General features: G+C 35.8%; 4 protein-coding genes across 4 annotated transcripts; 2 read left to right on the top strand and 2 right to left on the bottom strand.

The window, feature by feature from the left end:
* The first annotated feature begins 262 nt into the window (after window positions 1-262).
* Window positions 263-5,652, top strand: LOC18044585. Its single transcript, XM_006437336.2, has 8 exons — window positions 263-1,058; window positions 1,635-2,161; window positions 3,544-3,594; window positions 3,695-3,802; window positions 4,712-4,807; window positions 4,927-5,025; window positions 5,120-5,179; window positions 5,265-5,652. The coding sequence occupies exons 1-8, from the start codon at window positions 428-430 to the stop codon at window positions 5,328-5,330; spliced, it is 1,638 nt and encodes a 545-aa protein (XP_006437399.1). The 5' UTR covers window positions 263-427; the 3' UTR covers window positions 5,331-5,652.
* Window positions 5,653-8,426: 2,774 nt separating this feature from the next.
* LOC18044584 (probable folate-biopterin transporter 7) lies at window positions 8,427-11,741 on the top strand. The gene is made up of 2 exons (XM_006437335.2): window positions 8,427-8,805; window positions 10,479-11,741. The coding sequence occupies exons 1-2, from the start codon at window positions 8,544-8,546 to the stop codon at window positions 11,534-11,536; spliced, it is 1,320 nt and encodes a 439-aa protein (XP_006437398.1). The 5' UTR covers window positions 8,427-8,543; the 3' UTR covers window positions 11,537-11,741.
* A 66-nt stretch (window positions 11,742-11,807) lies between these two features.
* Window positions 11,808-13,253, bottom strand: LOC18044583. Its single transcript, XM_006437334.2, has 2 exons — window positions 12,992-13,253; window positions 11,808-12,174 (listed from the first exon to the last, which is right to left on the bottom strand). The coding sequence occupies exons 1-2, from the start codon at window positions 13,164-13,166 to the stop codon at window positions 11,981-11,983; spliced, it is 369 nt and encodes a 122-aa protein (XP_006437397.1). The 5' UTR covers window positions 13,167-13,253; the 3' UTR covers window positions 11,808-11,980.
* A 335-nt stretch (window positions 13,254-13,588) lies between these two features.
* Window positions 13,589-15,363, bottom strand: LOC18044582 (cytochrome P450 89A2). The gene has a single exon (XM_006437333.2). It carries the CDS (start codon window positions 15,249-15,251, stop codon window positions 13,644-13,646), a length of 1,608 nt encoding a protein of 535 aa, XP_006437396.1. The 5' UTR covers window positions 15,252-15,363; the 3' UTR covers window positions 13,589-13,643.
* Window positions 15,364-16,066: the final 703 nt, after the last annotated feature.

Genomic DNA, 16,066 nt, shown 5'->3' with positions numbered 1-16,066 from the left:
TATCCCATTTTAATTATTAATTAATAAACGTATAAGTGATTTGTAAACAACAATCATGTAAAACAAATTATGTAAAATTTTATTTATTCTGGTGGAACTGGATGCATTTGAATGTATTATAAAGTTATATACGCTTCGTTGTTTATTTGTAAATTGAAGGGACTACTAGTTTAATAAATCCCTGGAATAATCTTTTCTTTATCTTTTCACCATGATTGGGCCACTTTTATGGGCTTACATTTTGAGATTCTGAATATGGATCCAAGCGAATAACATCATCAGCCATCACACTGGCAAGCAGTCTAAAACCCTAGTGAGTTCAAAATTTTCTCTCATTTTCTCTCTGTTTTTCTCTCATTTTTTCCCCTTTCACTCAGTTCTCCTTCTCATCCACTCAAATGAATCAATAGCATCTCTACTGGCAGCGATGACCAACAAAACCCGACCATTTTCATGGTCTCGTCTACTACTCAACCAAAACCTCAAAAACCCTACTAAAACCCCACTTTCATTTTCCCGGAAAATCTCAACTTTCCCACATTTTCTCACCAACCAAACTCCCCCAAACCCCTTGCCACCAAGAACCCATTTCCCAAATGCATCACAAGAGTACTCCGCCAAACCCATTTACTCATTTTCTCGGAAAATTTCAACTTTCTCACACTTTCGCTACAACCAAACATCAAAGCCCTCAATTTTGTTGAAAAGCCATTTCTCCACAGGCTCTGCATATTCTAGAGTAGCTCAAGACCTGCTGGCTGAAGTGGAGCGCGAAAAGGGGAGAGAGAGAGAAGCGAGGAAGAGGCAAGGATTGGATACAAAAGACATTGATCAAGAAGATGAGGAGGATTACATGGGCGTTGGACCATTGATCGAGAAGCTTGAGAAAGAGAGGTTGAAGGATACCGGGGACTTGAACTTATATGAAGAACCCACTGATTCTGATAGCGATGAGGATGATGAAAGGTTTTCTAGAGATGCTGTGAATAAAAGGTTTCAAGTATTTCAGAAGAAATTCAAAAGACACAAGGAGCTGCTCCAGAACTTCACTGAGGCTGGTATATAAATTTGTTGAGAAATTGTGTATAAAGAATTTAAATTTTGTTTAATTACCTAGTAATATTTATGCAGTGTTTTGGAATTTGGATGCTTGTTTTTTATTGACTGAGAATGTTGTGGAATGTTTACTTGGCTGTTAACTATGCAATTTTTATGGTTTTATCTTTTATTATAGTAAATTGTCGACAATGTGAACAAGAATACATGAAGTCAGCTTTTTGTGAATTGAATACTCTGAAGTATACAGATATTCGCTTCAATATTCAATTTTCTCTGTAAAATGAGTTTTAAGTTGTTTTCAGCGTCTGAATATTTGGTAGGTTAAGAGAAGTGTTGAATGGAAAAAAGATTGACTTTGGAAGGTGAACTTTGTTATTACTTGAAACTGTTATTTTCTTTTTTCTTGCTAGCAATACATGGTATGTATTTGTAGAATTAAAATCCCATTTTGTTTTTGGTTTTAGAGTTGAAATTTTGCTGTGTATTATTCAACACATATTGACTTATAATTCTATCAGTAGTTAGTGGCTTAGCAGTGAGATGAAGAGAGATTTTCCTTTTGAATGTCTTCACAGAGACTCCGGACGAAGCTTTTAAGTGGATGAACAAAATTGACAAATTTGAGCAGAAACATTTCCCTCTCCGCCATGAATATAGGGTCATTGGTGAGTTGATGAATCGACTGAAAGAAGCAGAAGGCAAAGATAAGTTCATGCTTCAACAGAAGCTTAATAGAGCTATGAGGTTGGTGGAGTGGAAAGAAGTGTATGATCCTAATAATCCTACTAATTATGGAGTCATTCGTCATGAGCAAGCAGGACCCAATGTTGATGCTGTAGAAAATGCCGAAATGGATGAAGAGAAGCGACTGTTACAAGGGGGAGTTGATGATGACGATGAAGAGGAGTTCGATGATATGAAAGAGAGAGATGATATATTGTTAGAGAGGCTCAATGCCATAGACAAGAAACTTGAAGAGAAGCTAGCAGAGTTGGATCACACATTTGGTAAAAAAGGAAAGCTTCTAGAGGAGGAGATCCGAGATCTCGCAGAGGAGAGAAATGCTTTGACAGAGAAGAAAAGAAGGCCTCTTTATAGGAAAGTAAGTTCCAACATCATTCTCCTTGATTTCTTTTGTTAGCAAACAATATTATATATAACTTAGGGCCAAGATTATCCTTTAATATATTAATTCAAGGATAAATGAATGCTTCCTTTATTTCTTTAGGAAAAATAACTATCTAATCTGCAGCCCTTGAACTACACTTCTATTTGTATCTTTTCTTCTGTTTTCCTTCTTTTGTCCTTTACTTCCAACAAGTTGTTGCGTGGAACAGAAAGTATTCATGAAGTTTGGAAATTTAGTTGATGTGTTTCATTCATCGAATGTTGCAAGGTTTCATTATCAATGTGGTATTGAATGACGACTAAGAAATATTTAAATAATTCATGACCAATCAGCATAAAGTACCTTTTAAAAGACGACATCAATAGTACTAATCATAAATTGTAATCTGCTGATAGTGGAAAATAATAACAAGACAATGTCGGATTAGTCATGCAACCTTTTTGTTTTATTAAATGGTTTATGGTATGGGAGTCCTCTTTTCTCCATTTGGAGTTGTAATACACCTTCTTTAGGATGAACATTTCGGACAACTTCTATAAATTATATTTTTGGACGGCTGGAACTCGTTTGAGACCTATGATGTTCTCCCGGAAGCATGCAACTTGTGATTTATGGTCATTTTGACCTTAATCTTTCTGTGGTCCTTACATTTATTTGACGGACAACAATAAACTTGATGAGACTTAATGTACGGTGCTCTATAGTATAAAGTTATCTATTGTTGTATTTGGCTTTGCTGTAAATACAAGATAATCCTTGTAGGATCTATTCCATAAAATGTTTGTAAAAGAGAAATTGTCCAGTTGGAAAAGTTGCAGGTCAAGATGCATTCACGAACCTTATGTTAAAATTATTTTAAGAAAATTTTCTCTCAATTTTGGGATTTTGTTTTTCTGGACTAACCTTTTCTTTGAGGGTGCGTTGAGAGACAATCAGATTTTTAACTTAATATTTTTGTAGTTGCAATGCTTCTTCATCCTGCATGTTGACTTTTTGAATGGTTTGTGGGTGGCATGTAATTCCTTGAAATATCAAGGCCAGCACATCGTTCTGAGCAATAGATGGATTGTGATTAATGGTTCTAATACTGAAGCTGTTCTCTCTACTTGGAAGCTAAGACTTATGTTTGGTTGCAGTTTATGAAATAGTTTCCTGGAAGAGTTAGGTGGATTTCTAGTTATCAATATTTCTGTTACCTTGTCTTTTCCATTATCTTGTGTGTCTTGTACTTTACTTTTAATCCTTCACTGTCTTATTTCAAATACCTATAGTCCTTGTTTTTGTATTTGTGCACATGATTTTCATCTTTCAATCATTTCTATGTTGTCTACTAACTTGTTAATAAATAATGGCAGGGGTTTGATGTTAAATTGATAGACGTGAACAGAACATGTAAAGTTACAAAGGTATTATCAGTTGATCTTTAACCATTGATTTTAGAATAATCTCTATATAATCTCTATACAATCATTATTGAGTTTTTTTTTTTTGTCTTTTATGCTCTAGGGTGGGCAAGTGGTCAAATACACTGCCATGTTAGCTTGTGGGAACTATCATGGTGTTGTTGGTTTTGCAAAAGCCAAAGGCCCAGCAGTCCCTATTGCTCTTCAGAAGGTAACTTGGTAGTGCTTTTATTTTCTTATTCCTTGGTTGTTAATGAGTATGATTTTGAAAATAAATTTTTTTATACTTCATACATGGAAGAAAGAATGAGAAAAGATGACAAAAAGAAGTAGAGAATTTGCTAATATTTTATTTTCTTTAAGGGACTTTTCTTCATGTGAGTTGCATCTAATTTCTGTATGGACTATTTTGTATAAAGTATGTGGGCTAGGGTATTGATATCAGCTATTTTGTATAAAACATATTCATTAATGTGGGTCTATTTTAGATTTTTAAAAACTTATTCATGATGTGGGTCTATTTTAGATTTTTAAAAACTTATTCATGATGTGGGTCTATTTTAGATTTTTAATTTTGTGTAATTTCAAACTTCTCTATGATTGGTTTGGTTAGTATCCTCTCTCTTCCTTCCCCTCTAGGAAACAAAGAAACTCTTATTAAAATAGGAAAGTACTGAATGAGAAGTTCTTGAAAACAAGGACAGGAAAAAATCACAAAATTGTCTATAAATTGTGTACTGATCAGAGTCATGCCTAAAGCGATTTGACTCTCTTCTATATTCTCATTTATCTGTACTGACTTTAAGATTATCTATTTCTTGATTGCCTTCTGACTCTCCAAAAGTTGTGCCTGAATTGCAAAATGTACTGATTCTCAACCATGTGAGAGGGATTTTGTTTCCTTATTTATTATTTTATTTTTTTCCTAGTATTTGATTGTTTTGGGGCATGTCATAGCATGAAATTAAGTGATAATTCCCATCTTATTCATTATGACATTGTAGTTCGTCTACACCCCTTGTGGAATGTGTGTGTTAGTATGTTCAGTTTCCTTAATGCCGGACCATCATAATGTGTTTGTCTGCCTGTCATCCACTGACTTTATTTAAACCAAAATCAGGCGTATGAGAAATGCTTTCAGAATCTTCACTACGTGGAACGACACGAGGAGCATACGATTGCACATGCAATACAAACATCATACAAGAAAACTAAGGTTATTGGGGAATAACTCCCATGTCTCCTTGAGTGAAATCTTTCAGCTTCAGTCCAACATTTTTTTTTTGGCTCTTTTTTTAATAAAAAATCTTTGTTTGTAATTGGGTATTAATATAGGTGTATTTATGGCCTGCACCAACTGCTACGGGTATGAAAGCTGGGAGAACTGTCCAGACAATTTTGCATTTAGCTGGTTTCAAAAATGTCAAATCTAAGGTAATGGGCTGCCCCAACTGAGTATGTGTTATTAAGGTGGTTTCTTAGGTTCCTTAACAATCCATAAACCCATTGGAAACTCAACTCTTTTTAGGTTGTCGGCTCAAGGAATCCTCATAACACTGTTAAGGCTCTTTTCAAAGCTCTCAATGCAGTAAGTGGCCTAATCCGCTGGGTGTATGCCCTCTCTTTCTGTTTTCTGAATTTCATGTTGACTGTTTTCACTTTTCATTTTCCAGATCGAAACTCCAAAGGATGTTGAAGAGAAGTTTGGCCGGACCGTTGTGGAGAAATACCTACTATGATTGCTGTGCATTACAGGTTTCTGTGTGTAATTTCTAGTTGTATTTTCTTTTGAATATTCATTTACAAATTAGCGAGGAAATGAAATTTTTTGACTGTATGCTTTCCTGGTAGCCATTTTTGCTACCTTATCTCATTCTAATTTGGTTCGGTGGGCAATTTGATCACAAAGATCAGATTAAACGAAGCAGAATAATGGGGCTTCTTAAGAGTGAATATAGTTTCTTCTTGAATAATGCAAGTTGACTCTAGTTTCAAGTTATTTACCAGGACAGTCCTATTTGTAAGCCTTTATTGTAATGGAGAATTTTCTAAGCTGCCTAAGTTCCACCTGTTCATTTAATTTTCTACCTGCTCCTCTTCTTTAAAATGATTATGTCAGCATTATTTGTATTTGTTAAATAATCTTTCTAGTATTAACTGTAATTGAAACGTCTGGTTGATTCCCCAGCTTTCCATACATCATGAAATTAGCCTCATCATGTGCAATTTACATTTTTATACACAAAGCATTATAGAATTTGGATTTCCTCAAGTATAACAATCTCCCTAGATACAAACAAATTGATTGCAATATATATAACATGGCATCTTCTTGTTGTGCCACATAACATATTTTAGGGATGGCAAAAATTCTCACGGGGACGGGTACCCTCGGGGATTTTTCTTATTCGGGGAGGGTATGAGGATAATTTCATACCCAATTTCTTATTTGGGAAAGGGACGAGGAAATTTTTTTATTCAATTTCTTATTCGGAGAGGAGACGGGGATGAGGTAGAATTCCCATTCCCTACCCATTTTCCCATTTTAATTTTAAATTTTATTTTTATTTTTTAAAATTACTAGTAAATAAATAATAAAATTTAAATTGTAAAATTATAAATATTGGTAAAAATAACAAATATTAAAATATTTATATTATTAAATTTTTAGGCCTAATTAATTAATTAAAGTTCTAAATTTTTATTTAGCACATTAAAAAAACCAAGTAAATTTTATTAGCTCAAAAAGTTTGTTTTAATTTTAATATTCATTAAATATTTTAAACTTAAATCTATTTTTTATTTATTTTTAGATGTTATAATTGCCCACAGTGAATCACAATTTTAATATCTAATCTAATATAATCTAATCACAATTTTAATATCTAATCTAATCTAATCTAATTTAATCTAATATTTGCTCTTGATTTGTTCCGATTTAACAATTGTGTTTATAAAGGGACTAGTCCACATTTATAAAGTGCTCATGCCATCATTGAAAAAGTTAATTTTGAATCTAAATTCGATTTTATTTGTAACAATTTTGTATTAGACTATTAATTTATTCACGATAGTTTGTAAAAGAAGTTTGTATCCCTTATATGTTGCGTTACTTACTAATTTAATATATGTGACTTTTGTAATGGATATTAATATAAGATATAATTCAAATTTTATTTTTATTTGAATTTTTTATTTTAATATGATTAACTTAAAATCAAAAATAAAAAAATATTAGTTATTCGAAGATCGGAGACCCTCGAAAATTTCTGTTATTATTCGGGAAGAGAATAAAAATTCTCTCAAATAATTATGACGGGAATAAAAAAGACAAAGACACGTACGTAAAATATCAAAAATAAATACGGAGAGATTGGTCCCCACCATTTTCCTCCACTCTCCATTGCCATCCCTGACATATTTGCTGCATAATATAATGCATCAGCAGGGCCGTGACATGTGCTCCTTGTTAGGAGAAGAATCTGACCTCACTTTTTTAAAGAAAACGACCCATATGGGGATTCAGATGATTGCATCTGTCCATCACACTTCTCTTTCACTCTCAGCAAAGTCATTTGTCTTGTATCCAAAAGAAAAGATGTCCTTTACTTGCTTGACACACTGAATTTGCTGCAGCCAATTGGCAATATCCTGTTCTCCATTTGGAAAATTGAGGTGATAAATCTCATTGTTGTGCTGTCCAGATCAGACCTTTGAATTATTTTACTGTAAAACTGCAACAGGATATTCCATGATCTTCATGCTAAGGAAAGGAATATCCCCCCGCTCCTTTGCATTTATTACACTGCTCGATTCTCAAGTTTGGAATCAACTCAATACATTTCATTCAGAAAGAAGGAAAAAAAAAATGGCATGTTTGGATTGAAAAAATATAAAAATATAAAGAGAGGAGAGGAGAAGATCGGAGGAAAGAGGAAAGAAATAATGGAAGAAAAATAAATTTTTTATTGAACTAAATAATAAAAATTAAATAATTTTTTTTTCACTCATTTTTATCTCTTTTTTTTTTTTTTTTCGTTCCTCTCTTCTCCTGGTCATTCTACTTATCTACTTACTATATGTACCTTTTCCCAGCCCGGAAGCAATAGTTCCCATTATTACAGTAATGTCCTCGGCTTTGATGTCTCTTCTGTAAAGGGTAGAATCGCTTAGAGCAATTTGGCACGGCCCTTGGAAAAAAGGAAAATCCATTTCTTATATAGGCATATTGAAATTATATTATTATCTTATCTCACTATTTTTAATAGTGTGGAAAGGAAATTAATTTGATATAATTAATTTGAATAGAATAATTAGAGCTGTTTCTAACTTTTGAAATTAGAGACTTGAAGTTTTTCTAAAGTACAAATTCCCCCCCCCCCCCCAAAAAAAAAGTTTTACAACAATCTATATGATTTCCTCTCAGCAATTTAACCATTTGAGCATTTATTATATCTAAAAAAATATCAAGTGCGTAAAAGAGTTTGATTATAGTATCTTAATTATCGTTAGATGATAAAGAAAAATCAATAAAAATTGAAAATTACTTATAAGAAAAATATAGAAATATCTAAAAATGTTAACTTGTAACTACAAATAATTATAAAATGAAAATAGGATTTTTTTCGTAAAACCTTTTTGTATTATTTTATTTTGTGTAAAGTCAAAAGAAGAATCATTAAAAAAATAAATCTTTAAAAAAGAACATAAAAAAAAAGGAAAATAAAGTGAAACCCACGTGTCAATAAAATAACCACCTGGCATGGCAAGCTTTGGCACCTCATAAAAACGAATCGTTTTAATGCCTGAACCCAAAAGCTTACGTTCAGCAATAAAAAGCACACCGAAGTTTGCATTAAATTTCACTCACTCAACTCATCTCCTCCTCCCACTTTGCATTCTCCTCCTTTGCAATCATTTAAAAAAAAAAAATAAAAAAAAAAAATAGAAAAATGGTTGCATCATCATTGGATCGGACCTCAAATCCGATCCGGAGCTTGCTCGGGCTCGGGTTCTGGGTCCAGGGATTCCGTTGCTTCCCATGGATGGCTGTTAACTTTTTCTTGAAAGACAGTCTCAATGTGGACCCCTCAACTCTTCAGCTCTTGCAAAACTCCGCTAATCTCCCCATGGTCGGTAAGCCCCTCTACGGCGTCGTTTCTGATGCTGTTTACATCTCCGGACAGCACCGCGTCCCTTACATCGCCATTGGCGGTAAGCTCAAAAGCCTAAATGAAACTCTCTTTCTTCAATTTCACTTCTTATCTTTTGTTTTTGTAAATTTAAATTTCGTGTTACTGGGATTTAGTTGCGACTCCGAGCTGTGAATTGTTATGTCCGTACATGAAGTTTCTGGAGTTCTTCTCTTATTAAAACTAAATAATATATTAGAATACAAATAATTTGTATTCATTTATCGACGGTTTCAACATAGAGTTGCTAAAAGGACAAAATTAATAAGTGAATAAATTGTGAAATCCCAAATATATTGATTATGCAACTCTTTGTAGATAGAGTTTGAACAAATGTTTTGTCTTATAGCAATTTCTTGTACAGAGAATTGCTGGTCTGTGCGGAGGGAAGACTGGAGAGGATAATAACTCTAGATTGGAATATGATTAAATGATTAAGTGTGCTTTTGCAATTTGAGATTTTTGCGAAGTGTTTCCTTTTTATTACTTATATTTGGTGAGAGAAGTTTTAGCAAGATAGTGTTATTTGTAGAGTGTGTAATTGTAAATTAGTATTACCAATTTCTGTATTCGGAATCATTTTCTTTTGCGCTCTTCTTTTTTTCCCCTTCTATAAAATAAAAATAAAGAAAGAAAAAGAAATGACAAGAGAATAAATTGATCCAAAAATGCCTTCAAGGTCGGTCCGTCTGCTTGCCTTTCAATTATTATTATTTTCACTTTTCAGAATCTGGGACCTAAAGCAAAAGGCAAAGAGATTTAGCTCTCTATAGGTTACCCTCTTTTGTTTTTATGCTTATGGAGAGTTAAATTTTTCTTTTTCCAGTCATTAAGAGGAATAATATAATACAGTCATGTAAGAAAAGATTGGCTTGCTTTAAATAGTATTTTCAGTGAAGCAAGGCTTATGGTCCTCACTTGAACTTGAAAGTGGAATACTTTGTGGGGGTGTGTGTGTGCGCAGGTGCACTTTTCTCTTTGTACCATTTCTAGTTTTCTAATGAGAAGCCAACTTAAACTTTCTGTGGAAACATTGAATGAATTCTTAACTTGATAGTATTATATATTTTTAAATATACTACTCGGAAACTCTCACATGGTCTCCTTTTGGCGTTTGTTGAAATTGACTTCTTGGGACTTCTGTTTGACCCCAGGAAATGGTAAATAGTTTATTAGCCATTCATTTTCATCGGACTTCTGTTTGACCCCTAGAAACGGTAAGTAGTTTATTAGAAATTCTTTCCAAGAACAGTAGTTTTGCTGGTTGAGCATCAAGAGAGTGATTTTTTTTTTTTTAAAGTATTATGATAATGAAAGCTTCCAGGACATAGGAGGTAGGATGGTGATTTTTCATGTTTCTGGGAATAGAAGCAGCAATATATTTTGCTGTCAATTTCAATATCTATTTTCAAACTGTGGAGGCAGTAACTTCACAAGCTGACTTAAATTTGCGGTAGGGGAAATGGTCATGCTTCTATGATAGTTCTGGTAGCTATTGGTTAAAAAGCAAGAAATGAGGCGTTTTTATTTTAAATTGGTGATATCTTGCAAAAAAATTAAAAGTACACTGTTACGATCTGTACATCAAAGATCTCCTCTAATTTGATCAAGCTGTTTCATCTTTTGTTGTACTTTTTCCAAAGTGTTTCAATTTTATACCGTCTTTAAATTATTATTTTTTATCTATTGTTGCAGCTTTCTTACAGGCAGTATCATGGTTAGCTATAGCAATCCTTTCACAATCAAGCATCTCAATCTTCACCATGTCTCTATTTCTTCTCCTCAGTAATCTAGGTGCCTCAATAGCAGAAGTTGCAAATGATGCCCTTGTCGCAGAGACGGCCAAACAACCCATGACCTCATCTAAGAAAGCTCAATCATCTTCAGGTGAACTCCAGTCATTTGTTTGGATGTCTTCCTCCATGGGTGGAGTCCTAGGGAACCTATTGGTTGGTTTTGCCATCGATAGATTCTCTCCCCCGTCTATGTTCCTGTTTTTTGGGCTTCTCGTTGTGCTCCAATTCTTTATAACTATTACTGTTCGTGAAAGCGCTCTTAAGCTTCCCAAAAGTCAATCAAATGTTGGGATTCGAGCACAGCTTTCAGAACTCTCAGCTGCATTGCGAAAACCTGAGATCATGTACTCAGTTGCTTGGTTTGCAGCATCTTATTCCATTATACCAGTTCTGACAGGAACCATGTTCTTTTATCAGACACAGAACTTGAAAATCCGATCATCAGTACTAGGGATTTCCAAGGTATTTGGCCAGGCAGCAATGCTTTTGTGGGGTGTCATCTACAATAGTGGCTTAAAGTCGGTCTCTCCTAGAAAACTCATTTCAGCCATTCAAGCAATGATGGCAGTCTTCATGATTTCGGACGTCTTATTTGTGAAAGGGGTTTATCGAGAGATGGGGGTTCCAGACTCATTATATGTCATGATATTCTCCAGCCTGTTGGAGGTTATGTTCTTTTTTAAGATTCTTCCGTTCAGTGTTTACATTGCACAGGTCTGCCCGCCAGGATGTGAAGGGTCCATAATGGCATTTGTCATGTCTGCTGTAGCCCTTGCATTCATCGTAAGCGGATATCTTGGTGTTGCACTTGCTTCTTACACTGGAGTTACAGGAGATGATTTTTCTGGGCTTCCCCTTGCTCTTATAATTCAAGCAGTGTGCACGATCTTGCCACTGTATTGGTCATATTTTATGCCTGATGATGTGAAATCTAAAACCACAAAGAAAAGAGAATAGAAGCGACCATAGAAACATTTCAAAAGTCTGTTACGTAGATTAGATGGTCTTGTAATTTTTTTTTTTTTTTTACATCTATAACGTATTTGTAATTTTTTTTTTATATCTTTGATTTCGCACGTCAATGATCATAAGGGATTACAGTGGTAGTGTGTAAGCATTTTTTTGTAATGTTCGTCAAAATGGAGATTGTAATGGTTAGATCAAAGCATTTTTTACTGATATGGTATGATCAATTTTATACAAGAGGTGATTCAAAATAACAATCCCATAGCCAAAGTAGCCATCAACCAAAAGCTACTCTCGATTCAAATTAGCAAAGGCTTCCAACTTTTATCAGAGCATACAAAACAGCAGCTAAGCTGCAGCCAGCCAGAGGCTGCACATTCATCCGAAAGTAAAACTAGCATACATGAGGTTTCTGAGTTACAGAACAGACACTTTCTAAACACGGTCTTCCCACAAGCACTCAGCTTGAACCTTTCTGGTTTTCAACAGTACCTCAATTTCTTTGGGAGGGTTCAGGCCTAGACGATAGGCACGCTCCCATCGAGCCAGTCTGCTCATCCCTATGCATGGTCCATAGGCCATGTTCATATCAAACTGCCTCAAGACTTCCTCATTGTCATCATAATCTCCTGCAGCATTCAAATGACAAGAATGTAAGAAATACAGGAAAATTACGAAGAAAACCACCAAATTTCATTAAAGATGCAAAGCACCAAAACTCTTTAGTCATGTAATCATTTTATCTACTCCATAACATTGATTACATGTCACACATATGAATTTAGAGTTCTGATTTCGTTTCCTGAAGTCACTTTAAGCCACGTTACAGGGCAGCAGCCGAATTGCCTCTCCACCATTCAACATGAAGCAAAGAAAACTAACAAGAATTTCTAATTCATAACATGACAAGTCTGAAAGATATGATTTCTGATCTGACTCTGACACAGAACAAAATGCAATTATAAGTGCGTTTTAATCATTCAAAATCACTAGTTGAGGATGAGATAGTTTTCATTAATAGTCAACAGAGTACTCAATCCAATGGCAATGGGATAACGATTTCCTTGGAGTGCTTTTCTAAAAAGTGCTTCAGAGCTCGAAAGCACTCCTTAGAAAACACAAGTAATTTGTAAGTTATTAAGCTACTGTTTCGTGAAAAACAAACATCAAGTACTGCTCCAATAGGTCCTTATCCTGAAAAAGCACTTCAACCAAACATTACCAATTTAGTACAAAAGCACTTCCAACAATTTGAAAGTGCTTTTGCTGACATCTCAAGCACTAACAAACACAGATTCTTTAAAAAAAAACCCTAAAACATAAAAGCCCCGAGCTTTACCAGCAATCAACAACGAACACACCCCACAAATCAAATTAAAACCCTTAATTAAAATTTTCAAAGAATAAATAAAGAGAGAGGAATTTTTTTTCCCCGAGAAAAAGGACCTTTAAGATCGAGGGAGCCGTGAGAAATCAGGGCCGTCGGTTGGGTAACATCGGAGCCGAAAGTGGCCGAGATTTTAGGCGTCTTCTTGTTTGAAGTCTTCTTCGTAATTCCTCCGGTTTTCTTCTTCTGCCTGTAGAAACCCTTCATGTTGTTCTTTGACGACGTCGTTGCCATCTCTCTCTATCCCTCTCCCCCTCTCACTCTCTGCGGCAAAAGATTTTCAAAATTTGAATTTTGTATTTGCTGTGGATTCGGATTTCGTTCTCGGTATTATGTTGATGAGTTTTGTTCCAATTTTACCCTTAGCTTTCTTATAATTTTATATTTCCGTTTCTATCCCTATAGAAATCTGGGCTGGACTGATTTGCAAAGTGCGACTAGCAAACTCGAGGGGTATACTTTGATTTCAACTGGGTATTTATAGATACAATAACTCATCATATCCTCTGTATATATATTACAATTTTTTTTTTAGCAAATTTATGGTAAATATGGTACAGGCATTTTCTTGTTATGGTGATGAAAAATCCAAGTAATTAAACTTTATTATTATTACTCGAATAAATTTTGAATGACCACATTCATATTCAGTCGAGTTATGTTGCAGTAAGCAAGTACAATTAATAATTTAGAACAGACATCAACAACAATTTACAGAACATCAACTTTCTTGCATCTAATTCTTGGAGAAATACGAGCCCGTAATGGATTTTTCATCATAGTAGATAACTCTTGCTTCTCTGAAAAATCAATTTCATCTCCATCCACAGCCTTCCAGTCAAAACACCAAACCAAATTGGCCACAAAATACTCCAAATGAAGGATAGAGAAACCGAGACCCGGACAAATCCTCCTCCCAGCACCAAATGGCATCATCTTAATTTCCTTACTCCCCGTTATATCGAAATCTTCAACCCGTCCATTCTCATCACTCAAAAATCTCTCAGGCTGGAAAGCCATCGGATCCTCCCAGACCTTCGGGTCCAATCCCATTTCGGCTACCATGAAGTTGATGGTTGCATTTTTGGGTATCAAATATCCGTCCAGGGTGAAGTCTTCTGTCACGGCGTGCGGCAACAGGAAATGCCCCGGAGGATGCCTTCTCAATCCCTCCAAAACAACCGCTTTCAGATAAGGGATGTTCTGCAGCTTCTCTTCTTTCACCTCATCTTCTTCCTCTCCGTTTCCAACGACTCCTTTGATCTCCATGTAAAGCTTCTCTTGAACACGTGGGTATTTAACCATATTGGCCATGATCCACTGCAGTGCAGCCGACGTGGTGTCGGTGCCGGCGGTAAGAAATTCAGAGCACAAAGTATATATCTCCTCTTCATTAAGCTTCCTGTTCTTATGATCCGGAAGCCGCAAATCGAACAGGGTATCGACATAAGACAGCACATACTCCTCCACATCCGCATGATGTTGATGATTAGCTTTCTTTGATAACCACTCTTCCCTGGCCTTCTTTCTTGCTCTTATCAAAGGAAACAGTGTGTTCTCTTGATCTTTAAGGGACCGAAATAATTCCTCCCACTTCTTACGAAGAAAATTTTTTGTTAACGTTGGACAGAAGTCTAATAATCTGAATCTGGCGAAAGCCTGCAACCTACGACGCTGAACATTCTCAATTAATTTGATTTGGTCGTGGTCGAGCTTGTCGCCGAAACACATGAGCACTAACAAGCAGAACATAGCATACTGAAGATGATCATTAACGCTAACCGGAATCGGATGATCATCACCGCCGCCGCTCGTGGACTCTGACTTGAGGCGGTCCAAGAGAACTTCCAGAACCCATTTGCGGGCGCGCTTGTAGGTTCCCGCACGCGAAGGGTGGAGGATTTCTGAAGTGAGATTCCGGCGGAAGAGCCGCCACGTGGGGCCGTAAAAACCTGTAGAGATGTTCCGCTGGTCTTTGGTAATGGTTTTGAGGACTGGGAGAGCTGGCGGTCGGTCAGCAAAGACAGCGCCGTTCTGGACTAAGGCCTTGTGGGCAAGTGCGCGATCGGCGATGAAGATAGCGGGGCAATGGCCGGAAGGGATAGTGACGATGGGGCCAAACTTGGCATGAAGCTTTCTGAGGATTTGTTCTACCTCTAAGGGAGATTTCACAAGCCACGGGAGAGCGCCAATAACGGGGAAAGTAAAGGGGCCTGGGGGAAGCTTATTATTTTTGCTCGTGAAGAGAAGGTTGATGATGAAAGCTTTGAGGAGGGCAGCAATGAAGATTGAGATGAGGATGATGAACCAGGTTTCCATTTGCTGCAATTCGCAACTTCCACAGAGAAATGGGATGATACTTGGTGTGATGAATGACTGAAAAAGCTATGAACAGGCAATTCGTTGACTTGACTCGTGGAATGTTTTTGTATATGTGAAGGAAGACTTATATATATACACAACAGTGCTGATATTTATCCTAGGTTAAACCCCGAAACGGTAGTATAGGTCGTCGGTTTTGGCTCTTAATTTTTTTTTGTTTTGATTCGTTTTGAAACGATACCGTTTCTGCTCCTATTTTTTTTTCTTCTTTTTGATTTCTTCTTTCTTTTCGTTTAACCCAGCTGCAGACCCCTTGCTTCTTCCTCTTCGTTTTCTTCATCGACCGACAACCACATTCGTTTGCAAATCCTTCAAAACCTAGCTGCTCTTTGTTTGCCTCCTCTCCATTCTCAGGTCAAACACACAACTTTATACTTTCTTACACAGCAACATATATAGCTGCAGAGTCTCTTTGTTGTTGAAATGGATCAAGACATAAAAACATATGAGCACAAATTTTCGAGGACAATCTCCAAGTTCAAATGAAAGAAATTAATGGCAATGAAATAATCATGATGCGAGATATGATTCATATAAACACAACCCAGAAGCATGCATAAGTTTAATAATTTATACACATCAATCTATACTATGCTTCAAATTGAAGACACCAGGGGCACCATTTTTCAGTTCAAGTATGGTATATTATTGTTTCTCTTCTCTTCGTTCACAGTAAATCAGAACAAAGAAAAAAATAAAAAGCAGAAATGGTGTGATGAAGAGAAGAGAACGAAGAAGAAGCGAGTGGCCTG

This window comes from Citrus clementina, unplaced genomic scaffold (genome assembly GCF_000493195.1).
Source record: "Citrus clementina cultivar Clemenules unplaced genomic scaffold, Citrus_clementina_v1.0 scaffold_4, whole genome shotgun sequence".
Lineage (NCBI taxonomy): Eukaryota > Viridiplantae > Streptophyta > Magnoliopsida > Sapindales > Rutaceae > Citrus > Citrus x clementina.
The sequence above is the reverse complement of the archived record's forward strand: the minus strand, read 5'-3'. Positions and strand labels throughout refer to the sequence as shown.

Excerpts from the sequence above, each read along its gene's own strand:
- LOC18044585 (XM_006437336.2), top strand. The coding sequence starts at position 428 with ATGACCAACAAAACCCGACCATTTTCATGGTCTCGTCTACTACTCAAC. Across the intron at positions 5,026-5,119 it reads TCAAAAATGTCAAATCTAAG|GTTGTCGGCTCAAGGAATCC; the intron begins GTAATGGGCTGC and ends AACTCTTTTTAG. Across the intron at positions 5,180-5,264 it reads TTTTCAAAGCTCTCAATGCA|ATCGAAACTCCAAAGGATGT; the intron begins GTAAGTGGCCTA and ends TTCATTTTCCAG.
- LOC18044584 (XM_006437335.2), top strand. The coding sequence starts at position 8,544 with ATGGTTGCATCATCATTGGATCGGACCTCAAATCCGATCCGGAGCTTG. Across the intron at positions 8,806-10,478 it reads CCCTTACATCGCCATTGGCG|CTTTCTTACAGGCAGTATCA; the intron begins GTAAGCTCAAAA and ends CTATTGTTGCAG.
- LOC18044583 (XM_006437334.2), bottom strand. The coding sequence starts at position 13,166 with ATGGCAACGACGTCGTCAAAGAACAACATGAAGGGTTTCTACAGGCAG. Across the intron at positions 12,175-12,991 it reads CGGCTCCCTCGATCTTAAAG|GAGATTATGATGACAATGAG; the intron begins GTCCTTTTTCTC and ends TGAATGCTGCAG.
- LOC18044582 (XM_006437333.2), bottom strand. The coding sequence starts at position 15,251 with ATGGAAACCTGGTTCATCATCCTCATCTCAATCTTCATTGCTGCCCTC.